Source organism: Vulpes lagopus, chromosome 7 (assembly GCF_018345385.1).
Source record: "Vulpes lagopus strain Blue_001 chromosome 7, ASM1834538v1, whole genome shotgun sequence".
NCBI lineage: Eukaryota > Metazoa > Chordata > Mammalia > Carnivora > Canidae > Vulpes > Vulpes lagopus.
Genome location: NC_054830.1, coordinates 19,868,867 through 19,888,677, shown reverse-complemented (window position 1 = coordinate 19,888,677; position 19,811 = coordinate 19,868,867). Strand labels below are relative to the sequence as shown.

Sequence of the window (19,811 nt, the reverse complement as noted above, 5' to 3'; positions counted from 1 at the left end):
TTGGTGCTCAATCTACCAACACACAGAATAACCCCCAGTGCCCGTCACCCCTTCACCCCCACCCCCCGCCCTCCTCCCCTTCTACCACCCCTAGTTCGTCTCCCAGAGTTAGAAGTCTCCACGTTCCGTCTCCCTCTCTGACATTTCCCACACATTTCTTCTCCCTTCCCTTATATTCCCCTCACTATCATTTACATTCCCCTAATGAATGAGACCATACAATGCTCGTCCTTCTCCGACCGACTTACTTCACTCAGCACAATACCCTCCAGTTCCATCCACGTTGAAGCAAATGGTGGGTATTTGTCATTTCTAATGGCTGAGTAATACTCCATTGTATACATAAACCACATCATCTTTATCCATTCATCTTTCGATGGACACCGAGGCTCCTTCCACAGTTTGGCTATTGTGGACATTGCTGCTAGAAACATCGGAGTGCAGGTGTCCCGGCGTTTCACTGCATCTGTATCTTTGGGGTAAATCCCCAACAGTGCAATTGCTGGGTCATAGGGCAGGTTTATTTTTAACTCTTTGAGGAACCTCCATACAGTTTTCCAGAGTGGCTGCACCAGTTCACATTCCCACCCACAGTGTAAGAGGGTTCCCTTTTCTCCACATACTCTCCAACACTTGTGGTTTCCTGCCTTGTTAATTTTCCCCATTCTCACTGGTGTGAGGTGGTATCTCATTGTGGTTTTGATTTGTATTTCCCTGATGGCCAGTGATGCGGAGCATTTTCTCATGTGCATGTTGGCCATGTGTAGTACCTGTTCTTATCAGTTTAATATCTGATACGTCCTCTATCCTTAACTTACTCTTAACCCTTTGGGCTATACCCTTCACTCTTGTTCCCCCTCCTTTCCTTCTGCTTTCCCAACCTGCTAGAGGTGTGGCAGGCCCTACCCTTGGCAGCTGTAGACTTGTGAGCCTGGAAATTGCTCTGCAGGCCATCCCATGGGCATGGCCCAGGCTGTGGGTTCCTGGGGATAAATCATGAGTGAGGCAGTAGGCCTACATCTTGGCTGCATTATCTAACATAGTTCCTCAAATACTCTGCATTTTTAGGGCCACAGGCTTCTTGCATGATGGCTGATAAAACCAATCCTTTGGTTACAACTTGATAACACCCTGGAAAGGAGGAAAGGTGATTCTGACTCTCATTCCAACGTGATTTACCTGAGAAAGAAAACAGGCGGCTATCCACAGTTCTGGCGATGGACTGTAGCTTTACCACATCCATTGACTGTCCAATGTGCACAGTGCTGGGCATGCTCCCTAGAGTCCCTCTGACAAACTCTGCCACCTCCTGCACAGTGAACATCTGCAGCAGCTCATCAAAGATGGTTGGGAAGGAATTAAGGAGTGCTGCCTGCAGAAGCAAGTGAGGCTGTGGTTAGTACAGAGTAAGGTGTCTAACTCATGTGATCAGACAATCATACCCAGGGGTGAGAGGCTGAAAATGCATTGCAGCACCCCTGCCTCATGGAGGCTCCTCCAGGGCCTTTAACTCCACACATCCTCTACAGCACTCTTGGGGCATGGAACACAGGTGCAGAAAGGAAACTAAAACAAGAAAATTTGCTGGGGCCCAGGCCACTTGAAGCTTTCATAACTTGCCAATACATTTGCTGGCAGGAGAAGGGAATATAAAAAGAAATCAGCTCAATATGGTTTAATAGCCATAGCTGTTTTGCTCACAAAATGGATTTAAATTTTTTGTCTGTCTCTATGGTCAAACTCTCAACTTTCTAATTTTGGTCTCAAATTCAAGCCGGGAATTGCTCAAAGAAAATACGGTGGAGAGAGCTGAGCACCACCAAGCAGCATGAGCTGAGCTCTGCTCACAGCCCTGTAGCCAGCAATCTAGCTCTGAAAACTGAACCATTTTCCCAGGATAGGGACATTGACTTGAATACATAAAATCTGACGACTTTGTAAATCATGTCCTTCATGTGATGCTTGGCAGTGGCAAGTATAAATCCACAAGGTTGGAGAACGTGTGGATTTAGTCAGCTGTGAACTCTTGAAGACTGGGGGTGATGCTGGCATACAGTCTGGCAACCTAGGTGGCCCAGACAGGAGTGTTTGTATTTGGAGATTTCTCTTCATGGATCTCAGCTCTGGTAGACCCATGAAGTGGCCTCTTCAGGACAATCTGATAATAGTTCCAGAGCCTTTCAGAGGCAGTGTAGTATAGGAAAAAGAAAACGGGTATTGGAATTAGACAGACATGAGTTCAAATCTCAGCTTTACTACATATCTGTCACATAATCTTGGGGGAGTTACTGCCTATTTCTGTTTTCTCATCTATAAAATGAGAATGATGCTATCACTTATCTCCTGGTACTGGCATGAAAAAAAATTAAGTGCATTAAGTTAGTTTCCAGCAGAGTGCCCAGCACCTCATTGGTCTTTGATAAATACTGGTTCTCCTTCTTCTATGAGGAAGCAACACGAAAGAGGCTTTCCTACTTCTCAGTCCTCTTACACAATTAACCCAGAATCCACAAAGGGGAATGGAGTGTCACTGTGAGATCAGAAGGTGAGGGTGCATTCCTCTCACGTGGCAGGCAGTGATGGGGAGTGGGGTGGGGCTGCTTTCCTTAACTGCTTCAGCAGGCAATAGATACTTGCTTACAGTAAGTGAAAATTTATGCCATGGGGAAACAGGCTGGTTATCATACTGCAGTCTATATTCAGGCCAGACCTAAGGACAGAACTTAGATGAATTATATCTACAGATTTATAACTCCTTGGGATATCAAAGAGAATTTTTTTGCAGCAATTAGAACAAGCACAAAAACCTATTATCATAAGCAGTTAGATACAAAAGACAAAGTGGGAAAAACAGGCCTTTCATAATCCACAACAAACCGTAAATGTTTTCTTAAATGGTGAGCTTTCCTATACTTATGCACTGGGACAGAAGGACATTGGCATCCTAACATCTCCTAGTAGTCAAAGAAAAGACATATAATCTGACTGAAACACAGACTTGCTGAGAATTCTGAAACTCATGAAACATGAGCCTGACACCAAAGAAGCAGGTCTAAGCTGAGACTAGATCTGAACTCTCCTGATGTGATAGGAACATGCCACTGAGTACAAGGCATTGCTAAGTTCTGAGAAAGCATATCTGCCTTGCTCTGCTAGCTATCTCTGAGCACCTCATATCTCTGTATGCTGAGGGGAAAAGTAGGTGTCCTGGGCCCTTCTTGGTTTGAACAGATGGGCAGGAGGACAGATAGGAGGAGGAGGATGCATTGTGTGGGGTGTTTCACAAGGGAGGCCATGGAATGACCTTTTCTTATAGAGACACTAGAAACCTCAGGGAATTCCCACTCTTTTAGAAAGTCTAGTTTGCAGTTGCTCACATGTTCTTTGGTCCAAGGGGCTTAAAGGCAATTGGCATCAGGGGCAACCTATGGTCAAGTGGAAAACAAAAAGCAGACTATTCTAATCTTAAAGGAGGCATTTAAACATACATTTGCACTCATGACAGTCCTGGTAGCAACTGAATGAATGGACGGGAGAGTGATCATTGCTGATAGGTTTTGAGTAATAATTGGCTTCAAAAAAAATCAAAGAAATGCATCTATTAGATAAAATTCTGACATTTATTTATAAGAGAAAAATAACCCCCTTGTGATAGGGTATGTAATAAACAGTATCCTTGATCCTTTCTAGGGTGAGGCTCCCTGGAAAAGATAACAATTTAGCTGACTGGAGATTTGTAATATAAGGAAGCAAATTTTCTTCCCACACTGATATTTCTAATAAAATTTAATCTTAATTCTTAACTGAAGTTTTCTAGTTATGTCTGCCTATTTTACTCTTAACTTCTGGAATGGATAAGTACTAATCCAAAGTTTATTTTTTTAAGTTTCTTTAAATTAATAGAGTGACTAGGAAACAAAATTCTCTATACATTCTGACCATTCCCTCTAAATAAGATGTTCATAAATGACAAATATTATGGTAACTAAATAAATGTGGTGCAAAGAGGGCTTCTGAGAATAAGTTGTGCTTCTTCTCTACCATAAAGCCACTGGGCTGTTTCATATTTGGCAGCTGGGGCAGAACTGGCTTTGAAGTAAAAGTAGCGTTTTGTTCTATTAGGTATTTCCTTGCAAATCACCTCTCGCCCAAACCCCAGGAGTCTGGCAGGGCTTCTGCAACTCTAGAAGCCAGAGGACAAAGAAACAAACAGGGAAGGCAGACAAGAACTCAGCAGCAAAACATCCCTGCAGCTCAAAGACCTGAGTGAAAAGAAGTGTTTCCGAGTTTCTGCTGTCCAGACTGAGCACAAAGCGGATGGACTGGAAAAGTTCTTGGATGCTGGACCGGAACTGCTCTTCCTCCATCCCACAGGTGGCTCGGGAATACAGGATCCTTGACTGCACAATAAACTTGAAAAGGTACTCCAGGGCCTGGAGGGGATAGAGAGGTGTTACAGATGGCCAGAACTAACACAGTAGGGCATCAAGGGCAAAGTAACAGTAAATTCTACACCAAAATCAGGTGATGGACAATTTCAACTGTGGAGACAAGCACTTTTTTTTTTTTTTTTTAATGTTTTCCTCAAAAGCCCAAATGGGCACTGAACAGAAGCTGACTTCTTACTGAAAGAATCACCAAATTGTTTCACAACTCTTTTTGTGGTTCTTAAAATGAGGAACCACAGACTGTTATGGGAGCAGTTGAACTCAAGAACATACAGGATCAAAAGAAAATTAAGTTTCTTTGCATTTTTTTTCAGGTTTGGAAATAGGAGGCTTCAAAAGCAGTGATTTAACTTCTCTTGAATTTGTTCCAAGAAGGAATTAAGGAGACTTCTGCACCTTTGAGATATAGCTAGGGCCTGATACAGTGCCAGCCTTCTCACTGGGGATCAAGTCTAGAGAAAACTTACCCCAGGTTGCACAGCCCCAGGCAGAACTGACACATTCACTCTCTATCCTCTTCCAAACCAGGACACATTCCATACCCAATTTTTGACCACTGCAGAAGATGAAGCTCTCATAACATGTTTTAGGAGCAGAATCTCACTCTGAGGAGTCCCTGCAGCTTGGCCCATGCTTATGAGCACAGTAATTATCTTTTAAAAGAACAGATTGAAAATCTAAGACCATGCATTCTCATCAAAGAAATGCCACAGATTTTCCAGATACTGGAAAGGCAGAGACACTAGAGAAACTTATCCAAGAATGAAACAAATAGAGTTCAGCTACTTAAAATATATAGTAGGAAATAATTCTTAAGCTACCTTTCATGACCTATGCATGTATAAGGTTTGGCAAAACAAACAAACAAACAAACAAACAAACAAAAACAAAAAACAAAATAAAACAAAACAAAAAAACCCACACTTTGTTTTGTGGCCCAGATAGAATTCAGTTGGCATTGCAGAATGGCTAGGTCAGAAAAATGCATCTTCCAAACCTTGTACCAGTAGAAAAAAGTTACAGTGTGTGGCCTTATCAGCATAAATGCTACAGCCTCTGTTTCTGTAGCCTTTTAATGGTGGTCTGGAAACAACCAGGAAAATCTGTGCTACATACTCTAATTTTAAAAAGAAAAATGACCATTTTTTCTTCTTTCAGTTTGAAACAGCTAACACAAGAAAAGTATTGAATGGCTTGAAACATCCACTAGTTTCACAGTAAAAGAACTAAACAGCAGAATTTCTTGCACTTCCTGAGCATAAGTGGTGGAGCCTATGAGATTTATGTAAAGTTCTAGGGTGCTCCTAACCCTGTGTGGAGACAATGGACACTTAAACTGTGGGTGAAGAGGTTGCTCTGTCAAATTCTACTTAAGTTAATCAACCTGAAGGGAAAAGCGATCCTAAGAATTATTATAACCCTCTATCACAAGAAGATCCACTGTGCCCGCTCTTTCCTGATGCCTGGAGGACCTGATGCAGCTCAGCAGTGAAAAGTGTGCTATCTTTTTAGAACGTTGCCAAATACCATCCTCAAACCCACCAAAGATATCTCCTACAGGCCATTCACAAGGGAACAAACAACTGAGTAAGAAAATAAAGGACTCTTTATTTTCACTTTCCTTAGTGGTCAAACTTTCTTAGAAAGGTCATGACTTTGAAAGTGAAAGGAAGACATGGGGTATGGGTGGCAACATGTATTGAATCAAGAGTAATGAAGAACAGGTTTCCTGGTCCACACTTTATCACACCGAAAGGAGAGTTGCCAGACCATGAAGGATGGCATCCTCACCATGAAGGATGAAAAGAGGATTGGATATGGACTTACTGATTTAGTCAAGAGGATTTATCAACTAAAATTTGATGAAGGGGGGGATCCCTGGGTGGCTCAGAGGTTTAGGCGCCTGCCTTTGGCCCAAGGAATGGTCCTGGAGGCCTGGGATCGAGTCCTACATGGGGGGATCGAGTCCCACATGGGGCTCCCTGTGTGGAGCCTGCTTCTCCCTCTGCTTATGTCTCTGCCTCTCTCTCTCTCTCTTTCTGCATCTCTCATGAATAAATAAATGAAATTAAAAAAAAAAATTTGATGAAGGGGAAATGACCTGATAAAACCTTAATATGGTATAGATTACTATGAGATGCCAAACAAGCCTGAAATGATGAGAATAAATATGAAAGTACCTCAAAAAAGTGCTCCCCCAAAGGGAACTCCTCTTTCTCTTCACCCAAACCTGATATCCTGAAGTACATCTCCTGAGGTAACCCTGAGATCAACCTAGCTGATCTAGCTAGACTCCTTGGAACCAGCCTCAGTTTTTCCCTTCTGTTACCTCTCACATCAAATTTATCATTTGAAATCCCTTGCTTTGGTCATTATCAGCCACTTTTTGGTTGCTTGAAAACTCAAGCTTCCCAGGGTTTTGTTTTCGTTTTTGTTTTTTGCTTTGTTTTGAGAGCAGAGAGAGAAACTTAAGCAGTCTCCATGCCCAGTGCAGAGCCTGATATAGATCATGACTTGAGCTGAAATCAAGAGTAGGAAGCTTAACCAACTAAGCCACCCAGGCACCCCCTAAAGAGGGTTTTAAACATGCTGTTTCCTGTTTGGAATGCTCATCCTCCTACTCTGAACATTGATTTAAGCCCAGAGGTTACCTCCTCAGAGAAGCTTTCCCTAAAATCTGTCTGAAGTAAACCTTCCTCTCTAGCTAGTCTATCCTATGATCCTGTTTATTCCCTTCATAGTATTCATCAAGTTTTTTTTCACGGACTTTGTGTATTTATCTGTGTTACATGTCTGTCTCTCCTCCACTTGAAGTGCTATGAAGGCCTAGCCTTTTCTGCTTGGGCCCCTGCTGAATCCCCAGCGACTACTACAGTGTTTTGACACATAGCAGGTATCAAGCAACACTGAGTGACTGGATGACTGAATGAATGATTCTTAGGAGAACAACTTTTGTGTTTGCTTCAGTATCCTGAGCAATTAATTTTGAGACTCACATAGAATATCTTGCATTTAACTCAATTTTTATCTCCTCAAATATCTATGAGGCATCTGACAGGTACTGGGTTAAGAGAAGAACAGAACTCAGGCCCTGCCCCCACATCAAATTCAGAACACTGCTCTACATCTGTGCTTCATGCATGCTTCACTGAGAATGTTTTCTTCAAGGGGAAAGGCTTGTCTTACTCCTCTTTGCATCCTAACACCCACGATAGATGCTGACTGCTTTGCAGATATGTATTATTTGAAGGAGCACAGAAATAATACTTGTGGCCTTAGAGTTTTACAGAATGTACAGAGAAGAGGCAAGGGAACACAGACCTATGACTCTGCCTCTTCAGTCTGATGATGCTTGGGGAAACACCTGTCTCACCTGTTACCATGTGGATAAGAACAGCAAAATCACAGGCCCAGTAGTACTTAGAGCAGATGATGTAAAATTAAAAGAGGACAGAGAAAAAAAAGAACTTTGTTGCCCTTCTTTTATTGCTAACTGGAAAGGGTGGGGAAGACATAGTTAAAAAGCAAATGAAAAAAAAAGTAACTCAAGAACAAGAAAACGTAGGGGCCAAAAGGGAGAAAGCACAGACTCGCTGTGAGTTCCCAGAGGATATGGCGGCTTTCTTTAAATAGCTATCTGGAGAACTGTTGAGCAAAAGAGGGATCAACAGTCTCATAGGTGGTTCATTACAGTAGAAGCAGTACCATAAAAAGAAGTTACCGGAAAGTTAACTTGCAATGAGGATTTCAGTACCCTGAAAACTGGAGCTGCCCAGAAATGCAAAGGGCTGCCTTATCATGGAACCTGTCCATAGAGAGGCACTGCCAGGGGTTACCCTGGGTTCCTCCAAAGGTCAAGGTTTTAAGATTATCTTCTTCTCAACACATCCATAGATAGTGCATCCACACTTAGGTCTTTTTATTTAAAACAGTTCTACAATGTTTAGTTACCACTGAACAAGGGAAATTGTTGGAAGATCAGTTCTAATCAATGTTGCCATCAACATTTAGAAGGAGATATGATGCTTTGGCCAGCAGAAGCAGAGACGGATGCTGTTGGCAAAAACTAGGTAGGCAGGATGGCCAGGAGCTACATGCACATCATCCATCCTGCCTGCCTTAAGGATAATAATATTATCCAGAATAAAGATCTTCTGAAGCAAAACCAAGGTGAGGAAAGGGGATTTATGTGGTCAACAGCATTCCTGAAAGCACACTAGTGTACTAGGATGTCTGCTTGTCCTGCACACTATAAACCATTGAGATTACTGACAAACAACTGCAGGGGTGGTCCCTTTATGTACAGTGAGCTTAGTACATTACCCGCATGGCTTCCTGAATATGGTCCTGTCGAATCAGTTCTGCTGAGCAGTCCATGTACCACTTCAAACAGCGGATGAGCTCCCTGGGAAAGAGAACAGTTCCAGAAACCCCACTTTAATTCAAAAGCAATGCAGCTTGAAATTTTTGCAGCCCAGAATTAGCCACACAGGAATAATATCCTGCTGATGAGCCAGAATGTAATGATGGATCCATTAGGCTGTGGAATCTCCAGATCATCTGAGACCAGACAACATATCTCACTCAGACAGCATACTTCCTCCACAGAGGTGCTACATTTTAATTAGCAATTATAATCATTCTTTCTCACTCTCCCTGACACACATTTATTCTTTGATTATAAGAAAGTTACCCCAAATCCCGGATTTTACATGTATTTTTATTTTGTCTAAAATTGCTATGTCTCCAGAACATACAACAATTACTAGTAAATAGTAGACACAGATAAAGGTATACAGTCCTGTATGCTCCTCCTTGCTTCACCTTTATCCTATATATTTTATTTCCTTAGGCCCAAGTAACCTGAGTGAAAGGAGATGACAAGATCAGAAGGCCTGCTCCTTTATGTGGCAATAGAGCACAGAAGTCAAATACAGACCTTGGTCAGACAGCAGGGTTCACATCTGTGGCCTATCAATTTCTAGCTCTGTATCCTTGGGCAAGTTATTTGATCTCTTTGTGCCATTTTCTTTATTTAAAATACAGAGAAATCAATAGTACACTTCAAAGTTATTGTGAATACTAATGAGATGATGATGCTTAAAGCACAGCATAGTGTCTGCCCTACAGAGTGACATCAAAGCACCAGAGTACCAGTAACTCCACAGTCTTGTTACCTTGGGTTTTACTTATATTTACAAAACTTGTGGTAATTCCACAGAAGAAAGTGATGGCTTTTTTAAAAATTGCTTCAATGGTTTTAAATAACCTGTTTCCCATGTTAACTATTTATATCTTTTATCAACTTTTTATTTCTTTGACATTTATTTGTGGGTGCTATATTTACCTATTCACGTTTCTCATGAAAAAGGCAAGACTTACTTTTAGTAGCTTTGCCATCATTTCCTAGAAGGAAAAGTATGACAAGTATGTAGTAAACTATGGTTTAAAATGTCAGCTCAAAGACCATACATAGCTAATACCCTACTCAACAGTGAAAGAAAGTTGTTTCTCTAAGATTAGGAATTAGGCAAGGATGCCTGCGTTTGCCATTTCTACTCAACATAGTACTGGAAGAAGAAAACTGGAAAGGGAGAAACAAAGTTATCTTTGCAGCTGACTTGGTGTTATATATAGAAAAAAACTGAAGATTCCACAAAAAACCTTTTATTTATTTATTTATTTTTTTATAATTTTTTTTAAAAATTTTTATTTATTTATGATAGTCACAGAGAGAGAGAGAGAGAGAGAGGCAGAGACACAGGCAGAGGGAGAAGCAGGCTCCATGCACTGGGAGCCAGACGTGGGATTCGATCCCGGGTCTCCAGGATCGCGCCCTGGGCCAAAGGCAGGCGCCAAACCACTGCGCCACCCAGGGATCCCAACAAAAAACCTTTTAGAACTAATAAATGAATTCAGCAAAATTACAGGATATAAAATTAATATACAAAAGTCCTTTGCATTTCTATACACTTACAATGAGCACTTCAAAAAAGGAAAAAGGAAATTATGGGGAAAAAATCCATTTATAGTAGCATCAAAAAGAATAAACTACTTAGGGTCAACTTAACCAAAGAGGTGAAAGACTTGTAGAATTGTACTTTGAAAACTATAAAATGTTGTTGAGAGAAATTAAAGAAGATATTAATAAATGGAAAGACATTCATGTTCATTGATTGAAAGACTAAATACTATTAATATGTCAACACGACCCATAATGATCTACAGATGCAACACAATCTGTATCAAAGTCCCAATAGCAATTTTTGCAGAAATAAAAAAATTCATTCTGAAGTTCATATGGAATCTCAAGGGTCCCAAAATAGCCAAAACAATCTTGAAAAAGAACAAAGTTAGAGGACTCATATTTCCTGATTTCAGAACTTACTATAGAGCTACAGTAACCAAAACAGCATGGTACTGGCATAAAGACAGGCATACACATCAATAGAATAAATAGCCCAGAAATAACTCCTCACAGAGACAGTCAAATGATTTTCAACAAGGGTGCTAAGACCATCCAATGGGGAAAGGATCGTCTTTTCAACAATTATATTAGGAAAACTAGATATCTATGTACAAAAGAATGAAGCTGGATTCTTATGTAACACAATAAACAAAAATTAACTCAAAGTGGGTCAAAGACCTAAATGTAAGATCTAAAACTATAAATTAAATTTGTAGACAAAAACATAGGAGAAAAGCTTTATGACATTAGATTTAGCAATGATTTCTTGGGCATATCATCAAAAGCACAGGAAACAGAAGAAAAAATAGATAAACTGGACTACGTCAAAATTGAAAAGTTTTGTACATCAAAAGATACAACAAAACCAAGAGAAAGAAATGCAATGGGAGAAAATATTTACAAACTGTGTACCTGACAAGGGGTTAATATTTAGATTACATAAAGAATTCCTACAACTCAACAATAAAAAATCAACCTGCTTAAGAACTGGGCAAAGGACTTGAATAAATTTTTTCTCCAAAGAAGATACACAATAAATACATGAAGAGATGCTAAGCAACATTAATCATTAGAGAAATGCAAATTAAAATCACAATGATATACTACTTCACACCAATTAAGGGTGTTTACTATAAAACCCCCACTCTTCCCAAAAAACCCAATAGAAAATAACAAGTCTGGGCTTGAGGATGTGGATAAACTGGAACCCGTGAACACTGTTAGTGGGTATGTAAAAATGATGTGGCCACTGTGGAAACTAGTAATGGTCGTTCCTCAAAAAATTAAAAAAATAGAACTATCTAACTAATAAACTCATGATCCCATTCCTGGTATATGTCCAAAAGAAATGAAAGCAGGGTCTTGATGATATATTTGTATACCCATGTTCACAGCAGCATTATTCACAACTAAAAGGCAAGAGCAACCCAAGTTATTTATTTATGATAGTCACAGAGAGAGAGAGAGAGAGAGGCAGAGACACAGGCAGAGGGAGAAGCAGGCTCCATGCACCAAGAGCCCGACGTGGGATTCGATCCCAGGTCTCCAGGATCGCGCCCTGGGCCAAAGGCAGGCGCCAAACCGCTGCGCCACCCAGGGATCCCGGCAACCCAAGTTATTTATCGATGGATAAGTGGATAAACAAAATGTGGTATATATGCACAATGGAACATTATTCAGACTTTAAAAGGAAGGAAATTCTGACACATGCTACAACATGAATGAACCTTGAAGACATTGTGGTAAGTGAAATAAGCCAGATACGAATAGGTAAGTATTGTATTATTCAATTGACATGAGGTATCCAGAATAGGCACATTCAAAGATAGAAAATATAATGGTGGCTGCCCAGGGGCAGGGGGAGAGGTGATGGAGAGTTAATATTTAATTGGTACAGAGTTTCAGGTTTGGAAGATGAAAAAAGTTCTGGAGATGGCTGTTGTACAACAATGTGAACATACTCAATGTCACTAAGCTATATATTTTAAAATAGATATTTTATATTCTATATGCACTATGTACACTTAAAAATAGAATATTTTATAGTATATATATTTTACCACAATTAGAAAAAAATTAATTTAAAAAAAGCTCAGCTGAATGAATGGTGGTTGTCACTGAGCTTTTTTTAAGCTTGTCCTTCTATCCAAACACAAGTCCTAATGCTAAATGAACTTACTTGTATGCCAGGGCTCCAGCAAAGTGCTTCTGGATGTATGTGTCCATTACAGGCCGGAAGTGGAAATACTTAATGTCTCTGAGCAGGTTGATGATGAATACCTGGAGGACATGAAGGGTACCAGGGTTCACTGAAGGCCTTGGACTTCTCTCCAGCAGAAAACAGAACTCATGTTTCTCTAAAGAATGACAAACTGTTGGTATTTTCTCTAGTGTTCCCCATGGGAATGTAAGATTTCTATTCTGGGTCTGTATTTCTGTCTTGTCTCTTCTATTCCTATGGCCCCCAATCTCTGAATTCAGACTTGGGGCTTATCTGTCTGTTCTAGTGTTACTATAAGTCTCTCTCTTCTCAATAATGTTGGGTGGTGCAATACAGATTAGGAAAAAGCAAAACAGTACCTATGTAAGGTGGCATAAATACTAAGGTATCTCAAAAAACTTAGAAAAGAGAGGGAAAAATTTTTTTTTTCCCTCTGAGCTAGCTCAGCCTATGAGAGGCTGTGATCTTCAGAAATGGGGCTGGCAGGCCAGGAGAGCAAGGAAGAAGAAAAGTCAAAGGGGCAAGCTATGCAAGTGTCATTTTAACTCTCACTTCTTCTCATCTATCAAGTAGACTTAGAGTATGTGGTTCCCTTTGAATGGACAACACTCCTATGGAACTGGATATATTAAGCTAAATGCACTGAACATTCAAATCACTGCCCATTCTCACTAAGCAACCTTTGGAGACTCCAGTTTCCAAACAACTGCACACAGGGAGACAGTGTGATGCTCAGACCAGAGCAGGTGAGTCTCTGCTTTTCTTGGTGGTTATATCCTCCTGTGTAGGTGAAAGAACAAGCCATCTGGTTTCCTATATTAGTCTCTGAGCATTCTGTTTTTATAGGTCTCTATTTCAGAGGTTAGGCAGCTCTGCAAAAATGATGAGACTGAGTATCCGAACTGCAAAGTTGAGGCATGGACCAGACCAGGCTCAATTCTTCAAATCTGATACTGTAGGGAACTGCCTGGTAAGTTGGTTGGGTGGTCTTCCTTGGGTGACACTTTTCAACTAGAAACTTCTGTATCTTGTGTTGACTCATTCTATAAATTGTTTCCCTTGGAGTTTTAAAAACATTTGACAGAAATAATTAATAAGAATGAAAGTCAGGAAGGATGATAACTTACCAAAGACTGAAACACCAACAGGCCATATTTCTCTGTATTATCATCCAAAATAACAAAGAGTGTATCTAAGATGTCTTGCAGAAACTGTAACATAAAAATCAGGGGGCTCAAGTGTTAGGACCTAGTACACATAGTCAAACTTCCATACACCAATGAATTTATCTTCCAATAAACAAACTCAAAAATCTCCCAAGATCTCAAATCACTGTTTAAAAATAAATGAGTATCCTACGTCTACCTAGCTAAAGGATAACTAGGTGGACTCAGGGTGTTTGCATACAGCCCAAGGGTTCTGACAGAGATTTTCAGAGGCTCTTTCTCCTTGGTAAGTGCTAAACTTCTAAGAGCAGTTACCTAAAAAACACAGGACATCCATGTAGATTATAATTTTGAAACAAAGACAATTGTAAGTGATTCTGATGCCAAATTGATTTTGAGAAAAAGAGCTCACTTTCCCAGGACCCCAGAGAGTGCAGGAGTTCCTTACTCTCTACTGTAGCCTAACTCGATAGAGGACACTTGAACAAGGGTGTGGCAAGTAGGCCTTAAGTACAGAAACCATGTTTTGGTCTAGAAATCAGTATTCTGGGAGAAGAGAGGAAGCTACTGATGAGGGCTATCAACAAGGGTAAAAGATCTGGAAGCACCATTTTGGTTTTGTTATGTTTTGTTTTATTTCTAACATATGCCTTTTTATTTCTGAGATGCAAAATCCATGGAAAGGATGAATACTCATGGATATTGGCAGTCTTTAAAAGTCAAATCTAACATTCTGTCAGTCAAAAGGCAATTGAATGATACTATGTTTACAGTTCATTTTATAGCAATGTCTAATGTGGAGGTGTGGATGGGGGTGCTGATGGGCAGGACTGGCCACAGGATGATGATTGTTGATCATCTAGGTGATAGGTACACATAGGGTTCTTTATACTATTTTACTTTTGTGTATGCTTGAAATATTCTAAAAAAAGCCAAAAAAATTTTTTTAAATTCTAGCAGATTCTTTTCATACTCTTCTGGTGGCTTGAAATCAATTACTGATGCTAAAACCAGATATGCTGATAGGATATTCTCTTATCAGGAATAAAACAACTCAGCCTTAAAAAGATTACAGAGTTTTTAAATACATTTTTGTTTACTAATTAATATTTTTAATATTTAGAAGAAAAAAATGCCCTGAAGATAAACTGATTTTTAGTTTCAAAAACTAGTATTAGCAGGAGCACCTGGGTGGCTTAGTTGATTAAGCGCTCAACTTTTTTTTTTAAAGATTTTATTTATTTGAGAGAGAGAGTACAGAGAGAGAGAGAGAGAGAGAGAGAGCATGAGCAAGGAAAGGCAGAAGGAGAGATAGAAGCAGGCTCCCCACTGAGCAGGGAGCCTGACATGGGGCTTGATTCCAGGACCCTAGGATCATGACCTAAGTTGAAGGCAGACGCTCAACCATCTGACCCACCCAGGTGCCCCTAAACACCCAACTCTTGATTTCAGCTCAGGTCATGATCTCAGGGTCATGATCTCAGGGTTGTAAGACTGAGCCCATGTCAGGCTCTATGCTGGGTGTGGAGCCTGCTTAAGATTCTCTCTCTCCCTCCCTCTCTAAACAAAACAAAACTAGTATTAGCTTGTTTAAGAGTTCTTTGTCTCTGCCTCTCTCTCTCTCTCTCTATCATAAATTTAAAAAAAAGTTTTTAAAAATCGATGATACTCTGATTAATTGACGAAAACAAAATTCACACAAGACTTTATAAAAATACACAGAGGTATACAGACTTTAAAACTGTTTCTCATTGGGAGACATCATGTATGTTACTGAGTCAATGGAGTTGTAAAATTAAAGTATTGGCAGGATATCTGTGTTGATTTGGTAATTACAATGACAGAATTAAGAATGCTCATTGATAGGCAAGGTGCCTTCCTGAGATTTAGTCTCTATCCTACATTCCACTGCTCTTGCTGATCATCAAAAGCACATCCATTTTCCTCAGCAGAGTTCAGTCCATCGTGTAGAATCCACGTGCAGGGCTTACAGCATCAGGAGGTACTTTGGGGTTTTCTTGTGCTAAAACCAGGTGGGCAAACACTTTGTACAATGCAGAGAAGCCCTATGGAAGACAACTGAGGACTGGTAGTATTGTCAGCCTGCTCAGGTCATTAGATGGGAAATGTCACAAAGGTACCTAGAGAAAGCAGTTGAGGCAGGGAGTAGGGAAGGATCCCTGGTATAGACTGAGAGACTGGGCAAAATCAGCAGCTCTAGGTTAATGGAGAGTATTTTGAGTTCTCCTATATCATCAAATGAGTAGAGTCAGAAAAGACTTCAGGCTAGGTTTGTGGTAAAAGGGTTACAAATAAGGAAAATGAGAGAGACCTAAGGAAGGGAGAGGAGACAACACAAAGCACTGGGTGTGTTTCTGAGAGGATGGTTTGACCACTACCCTCTAATTATTGTTTTGCTTTCTAGGAAGTAAAATGAGTCAGAAAATAGAATTTATAACCTAAATATAGTTTCTAAGAGGTATGAGCCCAATGTGATACCTCTAAAAAGGGAAGCTAACAACAGTAACAAAAAGGAAAAACAACTTTATTTCTACTCATCTGATTATATTTCAAGAAGTGGTCTTAGAGGGGTACTGGTAGAAATCAAGGGGAAGTAAAGACCTCCTGCCCAGATTCTTGCTCAGGCAGCATGTATGAATTTCAGAAAGCCATACCTTAACAATTTCTTCCCCACTGACATGCCGCAGTCGCCCTAGGATGTCCATGATCCGGTCTGGAAAAGCCTTCCATTTCAGCAGAGCGAGGAGGTCCACTAAAAAGCAAGTGCAAAAGATGGTTAACACTGGCTATGCCAAGGGCAAGCAAAACCCAGTCTCTCCCTGCCAAGGACAGGCGGAATCTAGAGGAAGAGCAATAGCCACAAGCATTAAAACAAATCTCTTTAGTGCTGACGTTAAGGCCAAAGGCACATCCATGGAGTCTAGAGGTATACTCCAGAGCTGCTAAAACCACGGGAAATCTTAAAGGCTGTTATTGCCAAGTGGTTCCTCCAACTTCAGGTGAAAAGAATGCCCTCATTGTGGCATGAAAAAGCAATGAATTTCTGTCTCCCTTAGTATGCATCAGCAATATGAAACCAGCCACTGAGGACAGGGAGGGCAGTACCCTGCAGATCCCATCACCTACCATTCTGGGTGAGTTTGGTGGAGGAGAGCTGCGTGGAAATGAAGAAAGACTCTTTGGTGCTGCGCTGGAAGATGAGGCTGGAGGGGATGTTAGGGCAGCCATTGTAGTCCTCTTTGCAGCAGGGCAAGCCCAGGTACAGAGCATGGTTGTTAAAGGTACTATTCTCATCACACTACAGGCAAAGGTAGAGAACAAAGAATGTTTTCTGAACCATGCCATGTTTAAAAATCAGGTTGCAGGAGATTTTTTGATGTTGATGTTTGCTCTCATCTTCCTGAGACTAGATCTTGGGCCTCAGGTCCTCTTAGAAGAGTGTTTTCTGTTTGGAAACTCCCCAGAATGGCTCACATGCCTTTTAAAGAGAACATGTTGGGGCAGGTGGCTTCCACCTGGTGTGCAGGCAACTTTGGGTGGCAGCTGTGTTACAACAGCTGACAGAACCACGATCTCAAATGGCAGGTCTCTGAATGTTTGAGCCAAGGCCACAATGGCACAGAGGAGTTGGTAACAGACTTCTATTACTTGTGAAGTGGGAGGTGGGAAACAAAGGGACTGCTGACATTACTTGTGGAAGGAAGGCCACTGTGGCTGGAAAACAAAAGCCTGTCCACAGTTGTCCTGCTGTCATCCACCAGGGCATCACCCTGGATCCTTTGTCCTGCCCACTGAAAACCACCTAGCTGAGAACTATGTGTGAGAGTTGTCTCAGGGGTGTGAGGGTTGAGGTAAAAGACAGCCAGGCTCCATACCTTGTATACATAGAGCTCATGGATGTCATCTGAGAGAGTGGTGCCATCATCCCGCATCAGGGGTGAGAATGCAAAGCCAAAGAGTTTCTTTTCCCCTTTGTCCTTTGCTGCAACCAGAGCTAAGTGTTAGTTGTTTTTACCCCTCACTCTGCTTTTTAACAGAAATTACCCTGGTGCTTATCACCTATGTTCTTTACTTTTTCTTCCCTTGCTTTCATTAATTAGGTAGCTACCTGACTGCAGGACTGATGTACTGGACTGAATTTCCATTTATATCCCAAGGTACACAGGCTACCTAGACCCAAATAGAAACTAGACTGCTGGGCTTGATAAACCAGAGGCTCTTTAAGAAGCAGTTTGATATGTAGAAAGGAAATACCCAAAGGAGAATGACACTGGTAATTATTCAGTGTCTGTGTCAGACACTAGGAAGAGCCAGTACCAGGCGCCACGGTTTGAATAACCATCTCAACAACAGCCTCTGATGACATCCCATCCCTGAGGATCCATTTATTGGGAACTCCTCATTTTCTTGTCCCAATAATAAGAACCCTCTGAATTCTCTTTCTGAGGAAAGAGCTCTGAGACAGTAGAACATTCATATCCTCCAAGGAATGTGGAGAGAAGTCTCACTCACTGGAACAATGTCTGAACTCGAAGCGCAGGTGGGAGCCCCGGAACCGGTCAATGGGGATGGGCAATTTGATAATTTCTCCCCAGCGAGGACTATTACTGTGGTAGAGGACAAAGGAGTGGTAGGAACTCCTATTTGGCTCTCCTGAACCCAAGCTTATGCAATCCTGAAAGAGAGAAGCAAAATAAAGTGTCATCCTCCCAGAGGAAGACTCTGGATTTCTCTGTGGCACTAGAACACTTTCTTCTTTGTCCAGGTCTTATTTTCCCACCAGGCCAAATCTACAAGATGAGAAAATTCATTTGACTTAAATTAAATGCTTTTGGAAACAACTGTGTAGATGGCATAAAGAATCAGCAGTCAACAATGCTCCTTCTTTTCCTTGGGGTGGAAGTAACCACACACACAACTCAATAAGCTGAAGAAGGTACCTAAACCACTAAGAAAGGCTCTTCATCCTCATTAAGAAAGGAAGCAAGGAGTCCACAGGAGAAATCAGCCATACATGCACTTCACCTGATCAGAAAATTAATTAATATATAAAGTGAAAAGACCTTGTTTTCTAATCTTCCTTACCCCAATGTTGCACTGGCATTTTAGGTTGCCCTTGGCTGACTGTCCTTGGATATAGATAAGGCAGACCAGATTTAACTTGGCCCCGTTTCCGAATATTGCCATGAAGATGTAGTCCCATATTCCTGGAAGACAGGCAGTTGCAGGCAACACTATCAGGGGCACTCCCTATCTATGAGTAGCTGACAGTTCTGCTGACCTTGGCATTATCCATGCAAACAATGAAACAAAGGATATGCCTTAGGCCTTGAGGTAGGTTTTTTAAATTTTTTTTTTTTTTTTTTTTTAGTAATCTCTACACCTAACATGGGGCTTGACCCAAGATCCTGAGATCATGAGTCACATGCTCTTCCAACTGAGCCAGCCAGGCACTCCTCTTTTAAATTTATTTCCTTGAGGTGAGTTTTTAAAATGAAACAGAAATCATTGTTTCTATCACCAATTAAACATTCTCCTCTATTTCTTTCTAGTTTGGGGAGATGATTTTGACTACTTTTACCTTTTTTCTTCCACAAAATGTGGATGATCATTCCTGTTCTGCCTACTTCACAAGGCTATTGTCAACATACAGGAGTAAGATCTGTAAAAGAGTAATCTGCCTTCTATCAAGTACTATGCAAATGATGCCTTGTTGTTTGTCAGGGACTTCACCATGACATACCAACCATGGAAAAACAACATTCCAGGACTTCACTTTGAATGAAGAATGACAGAAAATATACTTGCACTTTATACTGGCATTGGTTGGAAATAATCTTTTAGAGCCTGACTCTGCTATTCCTTGTCATATTACTTGGTACCAGCAAGTGAGTGCTTAAGTCCCACAATTGACCAAAGAGCAAATGTAGCTTTATTAGCTTAAGGAACAAAAAGAGTGGGACCTAACAACAGTTACCAAAAGTAGG

The 19,811-nt window shown here is 40.8% G+C and overlaps 1 protein-coding gene across 11 annotated transcripts in view; it reads right to left on the bottom strand.

Annotated features, from left to right (window-relative positions):
* DOCK3 (dedicator of cytokinesis 3) overlaps positions 1 to 19,811 on the bottom strand; it is a 525,841-nt gene that overhangs the window by 71,063 nt on the left and 434,967 nt on the right. For all 11 annotated transcript variants that reach the window (XM_041761983.1, XM_041761990.1, XM_041761984.1 and 8 more), the window contains 9 exons: positions 18,337 to 18,499; positions 17,700 to 17,806; positions 16,951 to 17,122; positions 16,479 to 16,576; positions 13,765 to 13,848; positions 12,596 to 12,696; positions 8,772 to 8,853; positions 4,263 to 4,433; positions 1,180 to 1,372 (listed from right to left, as the gene is read on the bottom strand). In XM_041761983.1, the coding sequence (XP_041617917.1) occupies positions 1,180 to 1,372; positions 4,263 to 4,433; positions 8,772 to 8,853; positions 12,596 to 12,696; positions 13,765 to 13,848; positions 16,479 to 16,576; positions 16,951 to 17,122; positions 17,700 to 17,806; positions 18,337 to 18,499 (1,171 nt within the window). The remainder of the gene's footprint in view (positions 1 to 1,179; positions 1,373 to 4,262; positions 4,434 to 8,771; positions 8,854 to 12,595; positions 12,697 to 13,764; positions 13,849 to 16,478; positions 16,577 to 16,950; positions 17,123 to 17,699; positions 17,807 to 18,336; positions 18,500 to 19,811) is intronic.